A 22,173-nucleotide genomic window follows, 5' to 3' on the forward strand; every position below is an offset into this window, starting at 1 on the left:
GAAATGAATATTGAGCTACATTAACAAACAACAGCACATTCTGATTAATTTGATTTGATTTAAAATGACACATCAGTGTGTTGTGTGTGTGTGTGTGTGTGTGTGTGTGTGTGTGTGTGTGTGTGTGTGTGTGTGTGTGTGTGTGTGTTTCTCTATTGATACAAAGGTTTAAAAGGCTGAAGCAGCTGTTTCACGGAAATATTTAGTAACATCATATTATTGTGTGTAGAAATAAAATTTAATTTTCTAAAGTGCATGTTTTGATCATTAAAACGTGTTGGTGTTGCGATAAATTTTGTATATTAATTAAAAAGATCAGATTATTTATGACAATTAAGTTTATGTCCCTAGATTCAGTTTATCATTAAACTATAATTATTTGCAGCACCTGATGCAAAAGGAAAATTAATTTAGATCTTTAATTTTCTGTCAAGAGGTGAAAGGTCCGCTGGTATAAAAAGGCTTTTGTTTCTATCATTTTTTTTTTTTTCAACATCGGTGGATTTGCGTTAAACGATTTATTATCCTCCCGTTAACATGAGAATTATAACACACACACAGACACACAGACACACACACACACACACACACACACATACACACACACACACACAGGAAGAGGGAGAGGACGTGGAATTGAGGTGAAACCGTCCGTGTCAACAAATGAATAATAATAATATTAATAATAATGTAAATCAAATACCTTAAATATATAAATTGTGATTTAATTGATTTAACATGTTCAGCAGTGGAGAGAATATGAAGATAAAAAATGTGAATAATTGAATTGGAACTAAAACACAGATTCGGATCCTCGTGTATTTAAAACGTGTCCTGATGAGTTTCCGGTCAAAGCTTCACTTTAAAACTCAAGAGGATGAATGTGAGTCACTGACCTGAATTTACACGAAGATTATTATTCTTTTATTATTATTGTAGATTTTTTAAAAGTGAAAATAAAGAAGAAAAAATTAAATAAATCGAGCAGAGCCTCAAACAGCAACTCGTCACGCGCGCGACTAAATACATTTATACCAAAAATCGAATGACACCGACATTTATTTCTTAAGTTCCCATATTTAAAATGACTTATGAATAAATCACAGTGTTTAGGTTTGATTTTGTATTAATCTCACATGACGCAGTTTCATTTTATTTCTTAATTAAAACAGATTCCAGCGCGAGGCCTGAGCTGCGAACACAAACCCGAGGAAGTGATAAAGGTCGCGTGACGCGTCCTGCTTCAAATAAAGAATAGAAATAATATTTAAATCAAAGAATAGAAATAACAGTTGAAATAACGAGTAGACCTGTTGTTTACCGGAGTTCTGTAATAAACTGAACTGTGAGAATTAACGAGTGAGAAAGAAGATGAACACGTGAAACATCTGATTAAACTGAAAATCTACATAACGTGATGATCACTTGTTTTATGTTAGAGATGTGAGCGTGTGAGTGTGTGTTTGTGCGCGTGTATATCGTTATTATATATTTATTTCCGTGTGTGTGCGTGTGGTCACATGGTCACGTTCTGGGAACAAAAGACATGTTCCCATAACGCAAATAATATATATTGAGGTCAAGACGTGTGTTTGGGTTAGTTTAGGTTTAAGTTAAGTTAATGTTCAGGGTTACACAAGTAACTACTGTGTGTGTGTGTGTGTGTGTGTGTGTGTGTGTGCTCTTCATCATACAGTAAATTAAGTCAGGGAGCTCCTGCCCCTCATCACCTCCTGACTCCACCCCCTACCCTCCTCACACACACACACACCCACACACACACACACACACACACACACGCACACACTCCTGAGGGCTGACAGGGAGAAGAGGGCTACTCCTCCTCACTCCTCCTCACTCCTCCACTCGTCTCCCTCCATTCACAGAGAAGCTCTGGGCTCAGACCTCTCTCCTCCCTGAGTGAGCTCCATCTCTCTGCTCCTCTGCTGCTGTGGGACGGAAACCGAAGCTCGCAGCTGATCCACGTCTCTCACGTCTCCTTACTTCTTTTGTTTCTGACTTTTCTGTGTCGCCAGCAAACTTCTGTCGGACTTAAGTGGTTTCCAGAGCGGCCGTCCCGAGGAGCAACGAGTCCACGAACGTCTGACAGAGAAGAAGAAGCTCCTCTCGGACAGGATTTGGAGGGTGGGGGCTGGTCTGGGTCACACGGACACTCAGGGCGAGGCCGACAGGTAGAAAGGTAGAGATCAACTTTAAAAATTGCCTACCAACTTCCTCCTCTCCTCCCCTGGACCACGATGGGTTCAGACCTACGTGACCTGAACTCCCTGCTGCCCCCTCTCCCGGCGGGCCCCAGCCCCGGGTGCCCGGCCCTGCCCGTCAGCACGGCCCCTCAGTGGGCTCCCGTCCTGGACTTCCACCCCGCCGCCTCCCCTTACTCCTCCCTGGCCGCCCCCCACACCCCCCTGGGGTCCCACTCCTTCATTAAGCAGGAGCCCACCTGGGGAACCACAGTGGACCCCCACCACCACGAAGCGGACCCCCACTGCGGCCTCAGCGCCTTCACCGTCCACTTCTCGGGCCAGTTCACGGGCACCGGGGCCTGCAGGTACGGGTCGGCGTTCGGGGCGCCCCCTCCCCCGCCGACCTCCAGCCAACCGCCGCCGGTGACAGCACCGCACCACCACCAGCCCCCCGGCAGGATGTTCAGCAACCCGCCATACCTGACCAACTGCATGGACACCCAGCAGGCGGCCCGCAACCAGACAGGTAGGGCTCTGTGTGTGTGTGTGTGTGTGTGTGTGTGTGTGTGTGTGTGTGTGTGTGTGTGTGTGTGTGTGTGTGTGTGTCAGAGGTCAGTCAATCACAAAAGCATCATCTCCCCTCGATCGTTACCTTTTCTCCCAGAAACTTGGATGAATTCTCTCAGAAGTTTTGTCGTCTTTGCTGTTTTTCCTCCTCGTTTATTTCTTTTCTGCATCTTTTACTTTAGTTTTGCTTCGGAAAGCTTCGATTTCTGAGTCAAACAAAGTTCAACACACGTCAAACTCGCTGCTCAAACTCTTTACACATCTTTGAATCTGCAGGAACTGAAACTATTTTCCCATCTGACGCAAAACTGAAACGTGACAAACTCCTCAAGCATCGGTCACATGTAGATTTCTCAGTAACGTTACAGCTGTGTGATGGTTAAACTGGGCCTCGTACTGCTCCGACTGTCTGGCTTTGGTTTTTAGTTCACTCATGGTTCCACAGAGTTAATAACAAACAGTATAAATCCTAATAAATGTCCGATCAGCTGTTCTTTTCCAGTGAAGAACAGATGATCGGACTTTTACACAGAAACAATACACAACTCTTTAAACATCACACACTGCGGAATCCCTGTATTTCACTGGATACTTGTTCATTTACAGGAGAAACCTGGATGTTCATGCTTCCTCTTCACTGCAGTCAAACGTGAACTGTGTTTTGTCAAATGAGCGTAAACAAGTTTTATAAAATGACAACACAACTGAGAAAGTGAAGGAGTTCAGACTCTTTCTGATTCTTGCACAGTGACGTGTGACCAGCTCTGATTCATGAGCTTAAATCCATATTTAAGAATATAAATATCAGATTCTGGAAATGACCTGTTTGAGTTCCTCATCGCAGTCGTTAAAACTTTACATAAAACAGATTCACTCTGAAGCTTCTGTGATTCACGACGACAACAAATCTCTGTGCAACTTCTCTTTTTATCATTAATCACAGATTCTTTTCAATAAGCTCATGAATGTGCTTATTTCTTCATGGTTGTGTTGCGGTGTTTGTTTTTAATATTGTTGTGTTGTGGCTGAAGATCTAAACCAGAGTTTTTCCTCTGTAGATTTTAAAATATTTAATGTTCTGGAAAATCAGTTAAATCATATTAATTCCAGACTTGGGACTTTATAATAAAACTCTTCTGTTACAGTGAAAGTAAAAGTTGATTCTATTAGTTAAGTATAAGATAAATGTGCCTAATTCAATATTGTCTGTATTAAAGACTTGATGAGAAAGCTGCAGCCTCAACATTAATATCACAAATACACAATAATACACGACATCTAAAATTGAAACGCTTGTGAATTCCAAGAGGAATCATAAATCCATACATTTTTTAACCGCATCCCAAGAAGTAATTTCCTGTGATGTGTGAACAAAAAACATGATTGATGTGACGTACGGCACAAACGATAATGCATGAAAATTATATATTTTCTAATTCAGTTTTAATTAAAAGAAGAAAGTTATTATAGTTCATTATATTCTTTAGTTTTGGGCCTTTTAAGATGTAGTATTTGTTTTCTACATAGATTAATTAAATTAATTATATTAACACAAAATTACTACATTTAATATTATATACATATGATATCTGAGTGTGTGTGACCTCATATTAAAGTCACAGTGCGTCAGACAGTGTGTTTTATTTTGAATAAATTAAATTAACTTCCTTTCGTCTCTTTTAAACTTAAACAGATTTAACTAGAATTCAGTTGAAGTGACAGAAATTCCGACTTTGCCGACATCTGATCCCAGGTCTGTTGCAGTCGGGATAATGAGTCTCTGAGTGGTTAACCAGCAGATTAATTAGTAATAACATGCTTATCAAGCAGATAATTTAGGAATAACATCAAAATGAAAGAGCTGCGCTGACCTCCGACCTGTTTTATCTGCCCCCCCCCTGCTGTGGCTGGACGAGCACAGACAAACAAACTAACAGCAGGACCCAGGTCACAGCGGAGATGATCCCAGAGCCGGGTCACCCAGCGACCGTCACATCAGCGCCGGCCACCACGGATTTCATCTTTCACCGAGAAACGTTACAAATGCACTGAAATAATGAAATATTAATGATAATAATACGATTTTGTTTCTGAAAAACACAGTTAGGAGGTGTTTTACAAGTTAAAAATGAAGATTTGGAAGCAAAATATAGGAAACAACTAAATGCAGTATGAAGACCAATAGACAACAGATATATAATATATATGAAACAATAATTAAACTGTAGGTTTGTTAACAGAGGCCCGTGGATACAAAAAATACAGAAACAAAATATGGATGCAGATTTGAGAGGGAACAATTTTATATTTTACATGTTTTTACGTTCGTTCTAACAGTTAAATATCTTCTATAGATTATGAAAGTTTTTCTACTTGTAATTAATTTCTGTGCATATCATCGACTGGCAATTCTGAGTGTTAATAATAATTAATTTGTGTGTGTTTTGTTTGTCTTTGAATTAATTTGCTAATTAAAGCTGTCGCTGAAGATCATGATCATGTATGAAGATGATGCTCCGGATACAAAACATGAACATTAATTATTTGAAGCAGCAACTTTGAAGACAGAAGTTTAAATTATATTATACTGGGATTATAAATAACCAGTCAAAAGAAGTAAAGATGAGGAAATGTTTTTCCACAGATTGAAATTTCCTCCTGATTCTCTGAATGTTCGACATCAATAAAGTTTGTGAGACAGTAAAAAAAAAAAAAAAGAAAACACAAAGATCTCGGGGTATTTCCAGACTTTCAGTTCCTCCAGATGAAAACCAATTGACCCCTTTGCCTGTCACCTCAGTGCTGGACTTCAAGGCAACACACACACACACACACGCACACACACACACACACACACACACACACACACACACACACACACACACACAGATCGGGGGGGGGGGGGGGGGGGGGGGGGGGGAATCAGACAGGGGTGAGTAGAAGATAAATGAAGAAGTTTAATGAGGTTTTTTTTTCTCTTCCCCCTCCCGACTCCCCCCCCCCACACTCCTCACCCACTGATCCAGAGTAAAGTCAGTGAAAGTGTTGCATTTGAATTAATGAAGCGTGTGTGTGTGTGTGTGTGTGTGTGTGTGTGTGTGTGTGTGTGTGTGTGTGTGTGTGTGTGTGTGTCGTTCATGCATGATTTATGAGCGTGCGTTGTGTCCTGTAGGTCAGCCAAAGTCATGAGTCAGGTCTGGGGTGCCAGGCACAGATCTAGAGCGTGTGTGTGTGTGTGTGTGTGTGTGTGTGTGTGTGTGTGTGTGTGTGTGTGTGTGTGTGTGTGTGTGTGTGTGTGTGTGTGTGTGTGTGTGTGTGTGTGTGTGTTAGAGTTATTGTTAACAGAGTTATTGTTGGGATCTACCTTCACACTGAGTCTCCATAACTAAGATCATAACATTTTAAGGTGTAGATGTTTTCAGGTTTGGTTTCGGTTCAGGTTAAGATTATGTTTGGGTTTAATTTGAATCATTTGAATGAAAATGTTGGTCGTCAGGTGAATTAATCTCAGTTTAATAGATCATTAATCTTTTAAAAACATCTGTCTATATATATATATATATATACATGAGTCCGTACTGCACACTCGTTAATGTCAGTTTACTGCTCAGTTTGTGTGGAGCTGATCCTCGAGACACCAAACTCTGTTCTGACCTTACTGGGCCCTGATCACCTGATCGACACCTGCACTGCAAAACCATCTTAAAACTCACGGGACCATGTTGTTATAGTAACTTTATACTTTAACTTTATACTAAGTATGGAGCATTAATTTGAAAAAAGAAACACAACAGCACACGGATGCTCAAGTCCGTCCTCTCTCCTCGTCCGTCCTCTCTCCTCGTCACGTTTACTGTCCTGTCCCAAAAAAATTATCTTCAAAAAGAATATCAAATATCAAGTGTGTCCATTATTTTGATCATTATTTTGAGAAGAGAGCTTCCAGCATCACGTCCTTGCAGCTGTCGATCAAAGTAAATAATGTGATGTTTCTCATGTTGCAGGTTACGGCGCAGTCGCGTTCGATGGAGCCGGGAATTACGGCCACACTCCAACGCACCACAGCTCCCAGTTCTCCAACCACACCTTCAAACACGAGGACGCTTTAACCCAGCAGAACACGATGGGTGAGTGTGTGTGTGTGTGTGTGTGTGTGTGTGTGTGTGTGTGTGTGTGTGTGTGTGTGTGTGTGTGTGTGTGTGTGTGTTTGACCTCATCAGAATCATGTGGCTTCACTCTCTGAATGTGTTTGACGCTCGTATCTTCAAGTTAGTTCATTATTTCATGAATTCCTGATTGTTCTCACTCGCCGTGAACTTGTTGTTCGTCTCGATGAAGACGGACGACATGATGACAGCTCCTAAAAGTGAAGCCACAAGTGTCTCCATCGCCTCCTGGTGGCTGTATGCAGGACAGGTCATAAACCCTGCCTCCTCCATGTTAACAGATGGGGCATGAACTTAACTTAAAAGTCAAAGTACACGTAAAATAAAATGTTAAAAGTCATTTAAGGGTCGTTCTTATCACACTGACGGTTTTAATTAGTTATTTGATGCTATAAAAACTGGGTGAAAAGTCGTGATTGACAGCTGAGACTGACTCGTGATTGGTGGAGCGTGTGTCAGCGACAAGATGGCGGCGCTCGTACTCCAGGATGTTTTGGCCTCATTTCTGGATAGCGGGAGGAAGTGGGGATGTGTCGTCCATCTTTATAGCAGATAGAAAGTTTTTGATGATTATATAATACACAGAATAACTTCTATATTTTTATCTTTTTCCAGCATATTAGTATTTCTGAGTAGAAAAGCTCTGTAGAGCTCCATGTGTATTTAAAGCCACAGCTGCGTCTGCATGGCAGCTCCGTGGCCCTCACCTAGGGAGAGTCGTGTCCCTTATTCTGACGTCTCCGCCGTGACCTCGCCTGTCGGAGCTTTAAATCACCCACATCCTGACCTGCAAACTCCCTCTTCTCCTCCCCACGTCCCCCCCTTTCATCCGCCCATCTCTTCTTCTTTAATCCCTCCCCTGCGCATGTTATTGGTAAATATTTAAATGCGTGTTTTATGAAGCCGCCGCTGTAAATTTATGCCGTTTTGTTTTAAAGTAAATCCGGGAGAGCTGGAGCTGAGAGGGATTTTGGAATGTAGGGAAATGTCCAGGGAGCCATTCGCGGCGCTGCCGGGGAAGCTGGGAGATTAGAGACACGAAGCGAAGGGTCTTTATTTGTAGAAGAAACCGATGAAGAGTGGAGAAAAACTCAGGGAGGGCAGGAGAGGGCAGAGTTTAAAAGAGATGAGATATGGAGGAAGTTTAAATTCATCTCCTCCGAGGGAGTCGTGGAGGAGTTTACCTTCATCTGCAGACTTTATAGCTGCACAGACCCTCAAATGCATTTGTACATATATTTTATTATTGCATGTGTGTGTGTGTGTGTGTGTGTCTGTGTGTGTGTGTGTCCCATAGGTGAGCAGCAGTATCCTGTACCTCCTCCTGTTTATGGATGCCACACACCGTCAGACAGCTGTACAGGCAGCCAGGCTCTGCTGCTGAGGAACCCTTACAACAGGTAACACACACACACACACACACACACACACACACACACACACACACACACACACACACACACACACACACACACACACACGCACACACACAAAGTCTTCTACTTCTACTTCATAATTCATTTCTCCTCCGAGCAGTGAACAACCTGCTCAGTCTGCACAGCCGACTTTTAGTTTGTTGTGCAACTTGGTCTGAATTGTGGTTGAAACGTTTTCCCCACACTCACACTTTTGGGATTTGCTGATTTCATTTTAAACGTGGGGCTGGTCGTTTGTTTCTGAAACACTTTTCATTATTACGTGTTGGAATCCTCTTCACGTCCTGCAGGGCTGTAACAAACACGACCGATCGGTTCACGTGGACTGAACGAAATGATTTGCTGTCGATAACCAACCTGTCTGGCTGCGTGCACGCCGCTCGTGCACGCCGCTCGTGCTTCACCGCGGAAGCAGAGACGTCAGACGGAAGCTAGTGAGCGAGTGATGGAAAAGTCGGCTTCTAGCAGTCGTCAGTCCAGGTTCATGTGGTTTGGGGGGGGGGGGGTGTATTTGCCTCCTACAGGATTACCAACCCAAGCTTTAATAAGGTTTCTCCTTTTATTTACGGCGTAATTTCATATAATTTCCTTTTTTTATTGAAGTTAATTGAAACACGTTTGAAATACAAGTTCATTTCTAGTTTTATTAACAGATAACGAAGGCAAAGACAGACGGTTGAAATGAATAATTGAAGTGATGGGTGGACCAGGGTGCATTGTGGGAGGAGACGTGGTCGTCAGCGCACCTGGGATCCGGAGCCTTTCCCATGAAACGGGCTCAGGTCCGACCCCGAGAACGAGAATTGACCCAAGAACAGATCTTTGAAAAAAAGTGAGGTTCAGCCGAAATGTCCTCACGGCCCCAAAATGTCCGTTCACGCACGTATTCTGTCTTTAAAAATCTATTTTTATCACGAAGCAAACAGAAACAAAAGCATTGTTGATTGTGTCGAGCGTCGGTCCGTCAGCGAGCGGCTGCAGGAAGCAGGTTTGAACAGGATGTTCACCTTCAGGACAGGTCTGTCTGCCGCCGCTGCTTCCTCCTCCTCTGTGTTTGTCCTCCTTCCTCTGGCTCCTGCTCTTTGGTGGTTTTCACTTGTCTTCTGCTGTGGTTTTCTCCCTCAACTGGTTTTAATGGGTGACCTTGAAATGCACGTCACAGCTAAGTCATGGTGCCACTGAAGGAAGTAAGAGGAACACTGGGAGGAAGTGCCGACGGAAAGTGGGTTGACTTACTAATCAGAAAAATATAAAGTATTTTGGAACCATTTATTCTGCTGTAACTTTTAAATCATCATCATTATTTTATTGTTCTATTTTTACCTCCATCGAGGAGGTCGAGTTCTCATCGCTTGATTGTCTCGCAGCGCAAAAACTACTCAACCGATTTTATTGAAACTTGGTGGACGGATGGGTAATGGGCCAAGAAAGAATTTAATAATTTCTGCAGGTGATCCATGATTGTTTATTCACTTTCTTTAACATTGAGAGTTACAGCGTTTTCCAACATCTCAACCAGGTATTTAGATTTCCGGGTGGTGCACCTCCTCGCTGTGCGCTCTCCGAACCGTCTGCTCGTCGTTATGTTTCTAAATGAAACATTCTTCACACGCTTTGTTTTTCATCGACGGAGAGACTGAAGGAATTCAGTGTAAATCTACTGCAGCAGGGCGGATATAGAAGTTACAGTGTGTGTGTGTGTGTGTGTGTGAGGAAGGAGAGAGAGACATGTCGTCTAAATCCGAGGGTCTTCTTTGTCATAAACATAACTGATATCTACTCAACACACACACACACAGACACACACACACACACACACACTGCTGGGAATGCTCATAAGAGTTGACTCAGTTGTCTAATCTTGCAGCCTGGTACCAACAGGACTGTATTTACTCTACAGGCCGTCAGCTCAGGCTGCTGGAGCAACATGAAATGAAAACATGCGCAAGTCTTATTATTAGAGAGGGAGAGAGAGAGTATGTGTACACACACACACACACACACACATACACACACACACACACACACAGACACACACACACACACACACACACACACACACACACACACACACGCACACACACACAGATCGGTCTTATCATGGTAAGAAACAGTATGAGACGCCCTAATCTGCACAAAGTGGAGACACAGCCACATGGCGTTTTTAATCAATTAGTGAAGTTGCTCATACAGACATTATTTTCAGAACAGATACAATTAGATCAACACCGAGAAACTCACGTGTGTCAATCATACATACATAAATACATATTGTAAAAACTTTAAAAACCGGGTCGTTGACCCTTTTAGAAGATGAACAAACCCAAACAAACTCAAGTGAGTGGGTCGTGTTGGTGCAGGTTTGGAGAAACTGTCTCTTGTACAGTTGACCTTAGTGCAACACGGTGTTTTCTGCAGTATAAGTGGCTGTATGGTGGCTGGCTGCAGCATAAACCCTGCCTCTTCCCTGTTAGTGGACGGGACATTGACCGAAGTAAAGTAAAGTAAAGCATGAGTTCGGACACTTCATCATTGACGGCTGGGACTGACTCACGATTGGTCGAGTGTGTGTGTCTGGACGGGACCTCGATAATGCAGCTCACACGGAACATGATACTATAATAACTTTGGTGAGTCTCCATCAGGTCATCGGGTCAAAAACCTGTTTTTGCACCACGACCAATGGTTTATGACCAAATCCTTTAGTTGTCATCGTTCTCTCTTCGGCTTTCACTTCCCACTTTCCTCTTCTGTTTATTCCAAAGAGTCCTGTGAAGGTTTCCCCTCTGTTCCGCACGCTGGTGGTTCAGGGCAGGAGATTAGGACACAGACGGTCCGTTAAATGGATGTTGACTGAATCGGGTGACAGGTTCCATCGCTCTGCGGCGGAGAAAAGAAAAGCAGACGCGTATTTATTTGAAAATGTCACGGATCGGTAATTTAAATCTCACGCTCAGCAGCCTCCATTCCAACAGTACTTCAGCAGAAATACCGTTTGTGCTCTTCTGGCCGTGTGCCGCTGCTCTACTGTAAAAGAAGAGCTGCGTAATGAGCAGGGTACCAGGCACCACATCGACCCCGACCACGCCGCTGCAAGCCTGCAGGTGGTGTGATGGAGGGGCTGTGGTGTCAGGGGGTGAGAGCTATAAATCTACTGTGTGTGTGTGCGTGTGTGTGTGTGTGTGTGTGTGTGTAGCAGTGTATTTAATCACATGGCAGGTATGAATAATGATGGTGGAGTCTGCTGTGTTTAATGAAAGATGGCTGTTATGGGAGAATTTAGCTTTCGTGGTGTCTGTCTGAGGCACATTCTTTAACATGTGCGTGTCTGTGTGTGTGTGTGTGTGTGTGTGTGTGTGTGTGTGTGTGTGTGTGTGTGTGTGTGTTGGCCTTTTCCGTTAAAGCGTTCCTACTGAGAACAACAACTAACTACGCAAACGGCTGCTCACACTCCCCCCTGACCTGGGGAACGTCCAGTCCACTGCACAGCTCACGACGCTCTCTTCTACGTTTTGTCTTTGTCTCCACAGCGGAGACAGTTTATATGAAATGACCTCTCAGTTGGAGTGTGTGTGTCATGGAACCCTGTCAATGCACTGGCCTCCAGCATGAAGAGGTAGGAGCTCATCCCTCGCTCCCTTCAAGCAGCACCAGTCGGTCCAGTTTGGGTTTTATCAGACGGTGGGAAGCAACGACACCTTCACTGTCTAAACAACAACTGAAGTGTTAAAGTCCCTTTGTTAGGGTGAAACAACATCAGTCTCTCTTGAAAAAGTTCCACCATTGATTTTGATATTCCTCGTGTCCAATGGTCGTGTCCCTTGAACCATTGGCTACACTGCCCCCTCATGATTTCTGGTGGTACTGCTCTGTTTCCATCCGTTTTGACCTTATCCATAAGCTTTCTGTCAGTTTCTGTATATATTTATATATTGTTGAGCATAAATGAGCATTTCACATGACTTGAAAATGTGTTTCTACTGAAATCCAGTGATGTTACTTCTCACTCCGCCCCATTGACACAGCAGTGAACTCCAGGATGTGTCAGTGGTGCAATTTTTTTATTAGGTTAGCCAGTTGTCGTACTTCTTCAACACACACCACGTCTTTCTGCAGGTAGCCTGGTCCAGTATATTGTCTGATTAAACAGATAAGATCCCACAGGATCAAATCTTAACTTGTCTTGCAAAATAGAGTTTGGTCTAAGAAACTACAGAAAGACGTTCTGTAGTCCTTCACAAAGCTGCAGAAACTCTGAAGACCCTGTTGTTTAAAGTTCACTCGTTGACTTTGGCCTCATGACGTCTCCAGTGTCCTGTTTATCTCCTTTTCTGTAAAACAGAAAAGATTTAAAATCCCAAACAATCAGTGAAGTGTCGGCGTCTCTCGGTCGTATACGTCCTGGACTTCGTGTCACGGTGACCTGCATCGCAGCCGGACCGCATCACGCTGGTCAGCGTCTGTGAAACAAATGCTTTCCTGCTCCGAGCCAACAGGCGTTCGCCGTAACTAACAAATGTGTGTGTGTGTGTGATAGAGACTCACACAACGATCTGTAGCAGGCAGGAATGTCTGTGTTGTGTTGCTGCATGGGGGAAGTTGTGTACGTGCATGTGTGCAGTGTGTGTGTGTTTGAATACGATTGTGTTTACGGGTTGAATGTTTTTTTCCACTGTCACGTGACAAGGTCTGTGCAGAGGCTTGATAAAAACACATCATGGTGTTTCAACAGCGCTTCTCAGACTGTGCTGGTGTTTCTCTGTGAGCAGCTCAGGCCGTCTCTCCCTGCGCCGTCTCCGTCAATGAGGGGGAGCGGGAGACAGGAGGGGAGGTGTGAGGGAGTAGTAAGGATGAGGAGGAAGAGAAAGCAACGGGAGGAGGAGGAGGAGGAGGAGGAGGAGGAGGACAGAGTCAGCGGAGATAAAGAGGAACGGGGGGCGAGGTGCAGGAGATGAGGAAGAGGAAGTGAAGGGGAGTCGAACCTGGAGAGGAAGAGCAGATAGTCCCATTCCAAATATTCACACGGAACCTGGCGTCACCTTACACTCTTACACTCTTACACACTTACACTCTTACACTCTTACACTCTTACACACTTACACTCTTACACACTTACACTCTTACACACTTACACTATCCAGAAATGAACGGAGGTGCGGCCGATACACAAGTTCGACCAACCACGAGCCAGTTCGCTCTGTTTTTATTCTTATAAATGAACAACAAACATCGGTGTGATAAGAACCACCTAAAATGACAGAAACCATCTTTGAGAAAAATGTGTTTAACGTGTACTTTGCCTTGTTCCTTCGGCCCATGTCCCATCTCCTAACATGGAGGAGGTGGGGTTTGTTACTTAATACTGCAGTCAGCCACCAGAGGGCACTTTGGCTTCACTTTTATGTCGTCCATCTTTGTAAAAATCAGAAACAAAAACATTTTGAATTTTTTTTTTTTAACCATAACATGAATTGTGGGTAATTATCTTCAAGTTGGCAGATTTGAGGAAATATAAAACTCACAAATTGACGCATAATACTAGATGTTTGTTGATTTTACAGTTTGACATCAGGGATAAACTTCAGACTCCACTTCTAACTTTTACTCTGCATTTACTTCATACTCTTAGTCCTTCGAGTCACTTTGCTCTACGATATTCTTTTTATATTTTGTTATTGTCGTGAAAATAAAGTTTAATCGAGTCAAATTTAAGTGTGTAAATTTACACTGAACCAGATTCACACTTTCCATCCAGCTTGGCGTGTTCTGAACTTACAGGATCACCCAGTGTAGTTCACGAGGTCTGTTGACGTCTCCCGTGGACAATGAGCGTCTCATGAGCGTCCGGCCGCTCGCCGTCCGTTCCCACTGCCGCGGCACAGGATGCGAACTCCCATCGCCTCGGTCGACCGATTGAAGGATTTGACACATTTCAGAGACAAGAGCTTTTTGTTCCTCTGTTATCACAAGAAGATACGAGCGGCAGCTGTGTCACACAGAGCCGGGTCTGTTCAGAGGGAAAAACACTGAAGAGTGTTGAAGTGAATCTATAGCGACGACGTGATTTGTTTTTTTTTTTTTCATTTATCTCATCGAGAAAGATAGTTATTTGTCTTCTTTGAAAACAGATGTGATAATTAAAGAATACTTTTGTGTTATTTTTAAGCCTTAATACCAAATGTTCCCTGGTTCCAGTTTCTAGTTTTTACAACTTTTCTCATTTTAACGTGATTTTAAATTAAATATCTTTGCATTCCGGACTGTTGAAAGAACTTGGAACTTATTATTGACCTTTGATTACGATAAAACTTTTTCCATCTGTTGGGCAAAATTACATTTACATCAATCGCTAATGTAAATCGTCGTCAGAGAAAGTGGGAATAAAAATGCTAAAACATGAATTTATTAATTAAGAGTTAATTGATACGATACAAGTAGATGAGATAGTCTGGTCCAAAGTGGTTTAACAGGCCGACTTCATAGCTTCAGATGTAACTTGAGCATATTACATTTTGTAGAGATCATTTCTGCTGTCGTCCATTTCTGGATTTATACCTTCAACCCACACGAGGCTCAGTGTAAACACACAAACCAGCTGATCTTGTACGTCAGGGTTTATTCTTCTTCTCTAAAGGTTTTAAAAAGTTTTTAAATCTATTCAAACGTGTGTAAACAGAGACGTCCAGGGTTCGGCTGGATATATACGGTGCTCGGACAAATTATGAATCAGCAACACACATCTCTGCAGTTACATCTCCACACAGTCTGTGTTCTGCATCACGGGGGCTGAGCGGGACAAGCTGAACCTGTTTGAGTAACGATATCTTCCCGACCTCGCTGTACCTGCTCACTCCGACATCGGGTCACGCTCCATATATCTGCCAACGTGTGTTACACTGTACGAATTATGTCCCTGGATCACGTTGTTGGATCCTGGTTTCTGACGTCTTCACCTTCATCAGACTGAAAGGTTATTTTTTTACCTGCGAGTGAGACGACTAGAGACAGAACTGAAATGACAGAAGTTACAGGATTAAAATCTGATTTTAAAATGATTTAGTGGCACAGTCCGAGTATTAGGGCCAAGATTTCGAGATAAAAAAAATCTGAATATTACGTGAATCAAGTTGTAATATTACACAAATAAAGTTTTCATGAGAATAGAGTCATGATTTTAGGGGAAGTGTCATTTTACAGGAGGAATATCAGTCGAGCATTCTGCGTTATAATGAGGAATATGGAGCGTCGAGGTCTGTTCGTCTTATTTCCTACTTTTTCTTTCTTTATTCTCGTAATATCAACATTTCCCTCTCATAATATTACGAGTTTATTCTCGTTATATTACAACTTTATTCTTGTAATACTACAACTTTACTCTCACAATAAGACTTTTTCGTTGTAATTAAAAAATAAATTGTCTCGCAGTTTTACTGCTTTATTCTCATGATATTATTTATCATCACAGGTAAAATTCTAGTAATATTTTGACTTTTTGTAAAGTACAACATTAAGACTTTTTTCTTGTCATTTTCCATAATTTTTTTTGCAATTTCACTACTTTATTCTCATGATTTTATCCGATTATTTTTGTGCAATCGCAACTTTTTTCTCATAATGTCTAAATAAATGTTTCTAAATACGACCTTAATTCTCTGCCTTAGCAGTGTGATATTTTAGAGTAATATTATTTGGATTGAATAGTTGTTTGCTCCTGGAGCCAAAATATAAACGTGTATTAATATAAAAATGTAAAAAGTGAATAGATCGACTGTGACGTGAATAAACAGTTTATTTTGCAGAATGAACGCGTCACCTTCATCCTCCTCGTTCTTCTTCTCTGTGTGTTGGCAGCCACGCAACAGGATACGACAGTGACCCCAACAGCCCCATGGTGTACAGCTGCAGCACGCAGTACCGCATACACACACACGGAGTCTTCAGGGGAATTCAGGTAAACGTGCACGGCGTCCGTTCATGTTCCTTCACTCACTGTCAGGAGGCCAACGTGAGGTCACACTAACCTTCTGTCAGGACCAACACAACTCACTGAAAACAACACACACAACACACTCACACACAAAAGGACTTTTTTTTAAGGATACGTTTTTAATGAGGCGACTGAAAGAGACGAGTGGTGGAGAAGCTGATGCAATAACCAGACTACATGAAGAGGAAACACTGATGTGTAGCAGAGCGGAGATTTACAAACACACACACACACACACACACACACACACACACACACACACACACACACACACACACACACACACACACACACTTTTAAAAGGCAGCCCTCGAGGCCAAGAGGAATCATTTTCCACAAATCCATTAGCAGTGGAGAAACACACTCACACACACACACAGACACACACACACTCTCACACACACTCACATAGGGTTACACTGGGTAAAGATATAGTTTCCATACAGGGATCAGAATGTTAATAAATCATTAGATTTTAATTATTGTCTGTCAGCGGCTGTAGAGGACGGAGAGCAGAGACTCTCCAGACCTTCTCTCAGTCCGCAGCGAGACTTCTGGAGATTTGTCTTCCTTTCTTTTCCGAGGCCTGTTTCATTATTCACCCTGCTTCTTGTCTTTCTTTGCCCCCCCCCCCCACACACACACACACACACACACACAACACCCCACGCCACCCTCCCCCCCAAAAAAATCTGACAAATGAACTGCATGAAACACGTGTACGAGTTCTGGCTCCGTGCAACACAATCAACAAAACCTCACTCTTGTGCCATTTAAAGGACAATTTGAGAGCCGCTGAAATATGAGATAACAACCGAGACTCTTCACTCCTGGTTTTTTTTATTCCAGGAATTTCATTCTCCATCAAACAGGAACAAACTGTTGAACACTTGATCCTGAGATGGAGATGAATGAATGGTCACCCTGCTGATTCATCTAACTGTCAGTCTGTTTGAATGACTGCAGACAGGCGCATTGCACCAGCTGTCAATTAGAGCCTCGTTGTTGTAATTAAGTGAATTAGGAATTATAGATAAACCATCACATTAAATGATCTAATATGTGATTAAACCAATACAAATAATTAAGAATTTGGGAAATAATGTAGCATATTTGCTCAAAGATTCTTATTAATCTCGTTTCTTGTATAATTTTACAGCAATACACATTTTTATGAATATACGCTACATGCTACTTTAGCTACCGAGCTACCAAATGTTTGTCTATGAGCATGAAGTAAAGAACAAGTGTTAGAAGCAGCAGAAGCTCATTTATTTCTTTGTTGTTATTTATCGAATCGGCCTCCACATGCTCAGCTCACATGAATCGTGATTTCTCAGTGGATTTTCTTTAATAACTCCGCTGCATTAAAACCTGCTGGGGATCGTTGGACATTCATGCTGCACGAGAGGCGTCAGGTCTCAGTCTGAACTCCGCAGCTCGTGCAGCGCGTCACCAAACGCCGTAGATCCAGGTTCATCACGCTCAGCCGTCAGTGTAATGTGGCATCTGAGGTGGAAGGTGCTGCTAAGTTCTACCCGCTCGCTCCTCAGGTACACTTATCAATAGCTGCTAACAGCGGTAATTACAACAGGGTCGACCTCCACGTCCGTCTCGCCGTTAACGCTAAACAGAGGAAATGAGGAGCAGATGGCTGTGGGCGGACGGGGAGACATGTTAAAGTGAGAGTTGTATAAAGTGGGGAGCGTCTGAAAGGAACGAGGCCCGGACAGACGGAGGAAATATGTAAATCACACAATATGAAAAGTAGACGAGATGTGAGCAACGAGAAATAAGAAACTAAAAATACAAAGTTATGAAGTAAAAGATGTTTTTTACATGTGTTATTATTTCCTGTTCCTCAGCAGGGAGCAGGGCGGGGGGGGGGGGGGGGGGGGGGGGGGGCAGTAATGGAGGCGCTCTGTCTAACAGGCGTGACTAACAGCTCCCCGCGGGCCGCAGTCAGTCCGGGGTCATTTTACTGCTAATTCACATCTAATGAATATTTGACCGCTTTTTTGTCCCAATGATCCGCACGAGCCCGACACATCACAGGTCCTCACTCACACACGGGACAGATTGAAGGGCCTGCGTTTCAAATTACATTTCACCGGTTCGGCTGTTGATTAAATAAGAATAACAGATAATAAATAATGAAACGATTGAATATGTTACGTGACAATAATCCTGTCCTGAAAATTATATAATTTTTTACCTGGGTGTATTTTTTACAATGGAGTGTTAGGGCCATGTTGAAGAAAACTATTATTTCCGGAATAAAGAGAGTTTAATTAATGATTAAAGTCACAATATTACAAGAATAAAGTCGAATTATATAAAGTAAAATTATGACTTTATTCTCGTAAAATCCAAACTTTATTCTAACAAATAAAATGTTCCTTCAAAATGGCGGAAATGCACCTAAAAGCTCTTCACCAGCCGTTAGCCAGCAAGAGGTTTTGATTCTGGTTTGGATTCTAGCTCATTTAAGAATTTCACCGCCAAAGAACATGATATCAATATCAGGAATATTCCTGATTGGTCTGAAACAAACACACGTGCTAAACAAGTCAATGCCGTCATAGGATCAACAAGATGTTTTAGCCTCTTACGTCTTTGTCCTACGTGACAGATGAACGTCTCGTCTCAAGGTCGGTCTCCGCTGCACATCGTCAAATCTGTTTCCTTCATTTAACTCAAGCTTTTCCAGTGTTTGAAACAAGTACATCTGCAAAGTTATGAATCAGGATTAACAGCAGCAGGATTTCAATCTCCTCCATGTTTTCTCTCTCTGTGTTTTTGTATGTCTTTATCTTGAAGTATTGATTTAGCTTCAAATAAAATGTGTGTATATACTCTGTGTGTGTGTGTGTGTGTGTGCGTGCAGGACGTGAGGCGGGTGCCCAGCATCGCTCCGGCCATCGTGCGGTCCGAGGCCAGCGAGAAGCGCCCGTTCATGTGCGCCTACCCGGGATGCAACAAGCGCTACTTCAAGCTGTCTCACTTGCAGATGCACAGTCGTAAACACACAGGTGAAACCAACAGAAACAGAAAAACACACGGTGACATCACACTTACCAAGACGGCCGGGTTGTCGATGCCCAGAGTTTCCACTCGGACACATTTTCCGCGAAGCTACCGTCACCGACTTGATCCTATTTCACTCAAAAGCCTCTCTGGCTTCAGGACAACACATGTGATGTTTCCATTGGCCCCAATTTCCTGATCTGCTGCTGCCAGAAGACACTTCCTGTTTTGGATCTAACGTCAGTGGCAGCGAAAGGAAAAGATCAAACTTGACTGATCCCACACCGGAGAAATCCGCTTGTTACAGCAGCAGAAGTCTGAAAATATAGAATATGTAAACAACAATAACATAATCTTTAGTTAAAAAGCATCAACACATTTCGTTCCATGCTTAAAAAACCAGCAGAACCAGTGTGAACAGCTCACTGGTTCCTTTAGTTTTACCTCAGCTCGACTCAAACGCTGTGAAAAGTCTCAGACACTCGGTCGGATTCCAAAACCAAAACTTATTAAGTTCACTTTACTGAATCATGCAAGAAAACCAGGAAATATTTAGTGTTTGAAAACATATTCTGCTCATATTCAGGTTGATCATTTTAATTTGTGTTATTAATGAAAAGGTTTAACATGATCTAATGTCCATCGCTGCAACAGTTGAGTCTCCTGTGTCTTTTACAGAGATTTAAACCAAAGCTTATTATATTCAGATAAATGAAGAAATCCAGCAAATAGACACGTCCGACAAGTTAAAACCAGAAACATTTTGTTGTGTTCTGTAGAATTAGACGTTTGTACCTTGTTCCTCTGTGAATATGTGTGTTTGTTATCTGTGGTATTTCAAAGGTTAAATAATAGAAAAAACGTATTCAACTTCACTAACTCTTATCTCTGTCCAGGGGAGAAACCGTACCAGTGTGAGTTCACAGACTGCGGCCGGAGGTTTTCCCGCTCCGACCAGCTGAAACGACACCAGAGGCGACACACAGGTTCGATTCCCCATCCACTCTGCCTCTCTGTCTTTTGTTGTCTTTGCCCTCACTGTTCGCCTTCCTCTGCTGTTTGCATGACAGCCGTGTTGTGGAGCCTAGTGACGGGCACAGTTTGCATTGTGAGAACAGCTCCTCTCAGATGAAGTTACGAAAAAAAAAGGCCGGCAAAACTTCTGAATGGCTTCAAACGCCTGCAAGCCTCTGCTCTACTGTATTCTTCTATCTCCCTCCGTGTGTGTGATGGTGAATGTGTTTGTTGTACGTGTGTGTGTGTGTGAACGTGGACTTGTTTGTGTGTTGAATGTGTGGACTTGTGAACGTGTGTGTGTGTGTGTGTGTGTGTGTGTGTGTGTAGGAGTTAAACCCTTCCAATGCGAGACGTGTCAGAGAAAGTTCTCTCGGTCTGACCACCTTAAGACACACACCCGGACTCATACAGGTAAAACAAGTGCGTAAACTTTTATTTTTCCATTTCTTCTTCATCCATTTAATATTTACACAAAGATTAAAAGTAATTTGTCTGTACACTCAGTGAGCACTTTATTAGAAACACTAGAATGATACTGTGTTGTCGTCGTTGCACCATTTCTGCAGATCTGGGGTTGGAATCATTGGGGGGGAAAACCAACAACTTATTACCATGTTCATGAAACCAGTTTGAGACGGGGAGCATGTTCCTGCCGGTCGTAGCATTAGACGTAAACTGTGGCCGTAATGAGACGGTAACAATACTCAGATAAAGTAGGATTTCGGGGGGGGTAGGGTAGAAGTAGGTAGTTTGCAAAATTGCAAAAGCATCTGCAGCCTCAGCAGAAATCCATCGGAGCAGGTTACGTTTGTAAGGTGAAACGTTTTCCTCTTGGTTTGAGCCTCTCGTCCACAAACAGCCTCTTCAGTCACTACAACAGACGTTTGTACGCTTTCCAAAGAGCTGATTTAAAAAAAAATTATAAAATAAAAGTATAAAGTGTATAAAAGTATCAGTGTGTACACGTAAAACAGAGCATGTGCCAGAAACAACAAAAATCAATGGTGGCTATATAGCGGCTGACTGGAGAATAACATAACAACGCTCTCTGGTATTTGATGGATCGTTAATATGGGTTAATCTCCTTCATATCCTAATAAAGTGCTCAGTGAGTGTCCACATGTACAGTATATTATATCAGTATGGGTTATAATGGACGACACATATTCTATATATATAAAGTTCACTTAATCCTCCCATTCAGCTCCTGACTGGAACAATATTCTAATACTTGTTTCATTTTCACTCTCAAATCCCTCCTGTCCTGATTCACTCGTCCTCTCATCACTGCTCCATCCCTCTCTCTCTTCTTCTTCTTCTTCTTCTTCTTCTTCTTCTTCTTCTTCTTCTTCTTCTTCACCCCCTCCTCTGTCCTTCCTTCCCACCTCACTCCTCCCGCTCTCAGGTGAGAAGCCGTTTAACTGCCGGTGGCCAAACTGTCAGAAGAAGTTCGCCCGGAGCGACGAGCTGGTGCGACACCACAACATGCACCAGAGGAACCTCACCAAGCTGCAGCTCGCCATCTGAACCCGAGTCCGGCCCACGTCCCCCCAGTTCTACACGTAAACATCTGGGTCACATCTGCTTTTGTTTTCTGCCGACCCCCCCCCCCCACCCCCCCCCCTGTGCACCTGCCTGTGTGAAATCCAGCTGGGTCCTAATGGGTGTATGTGATTTACATTTTAATAACTAGATACAACATTCTGCATTCAGAGGTAAAGTTCAGTCTAAAAGATCCTCACAGATGTGGGTTGAAAACAGTTTGTCCT

General features: G+C 42.8%; 1 protein-coding gene across 1 annotated transcript; it reads left to right on the forward strand.

Moving 5' to 3' along the window:
• Positions 1-1,842: 1,842 nt before the first annotated feature.
• Positions 1,843-22,173, forward strand: wt1a (WT1 transcription factor a). Its single transcript, XM_034588821.1, is given in 10 exon segments — positions 1,843-2,730; positions 6,776-6,898; positions 8,235-8,337; positions 11,904-11,940; positions 11,943-11,989; positions 16,225-16,324; positions 19,248-19,392; positions 20,284-20,373; positions 20,732-20,815; positions 21,810-22,173. Coding segments are annotated over 10 exon segments (1,323 nt in total). The 5' UTR covers positions 1,843-2,258; the 3' UTR covers positions 21,932-22,173.

The sequence above is a fragment of the Hippoglossus hippoglossus genome, chromosome 6, assembly GCF_009819705.1.
Source record: "Hippoglossus hippoglossus isolate fHipHip1 chromosome 6, fHipHip1.pri, whole genome shotgun sequence".
Classification (NCBI taxonomy): Eukaryota; Metazoa; Chordata; class Actinopteri; order Pleuronectiformes; family Pleuronectidae; genus Hippoglossus; species Hippoglossus hippoglossus.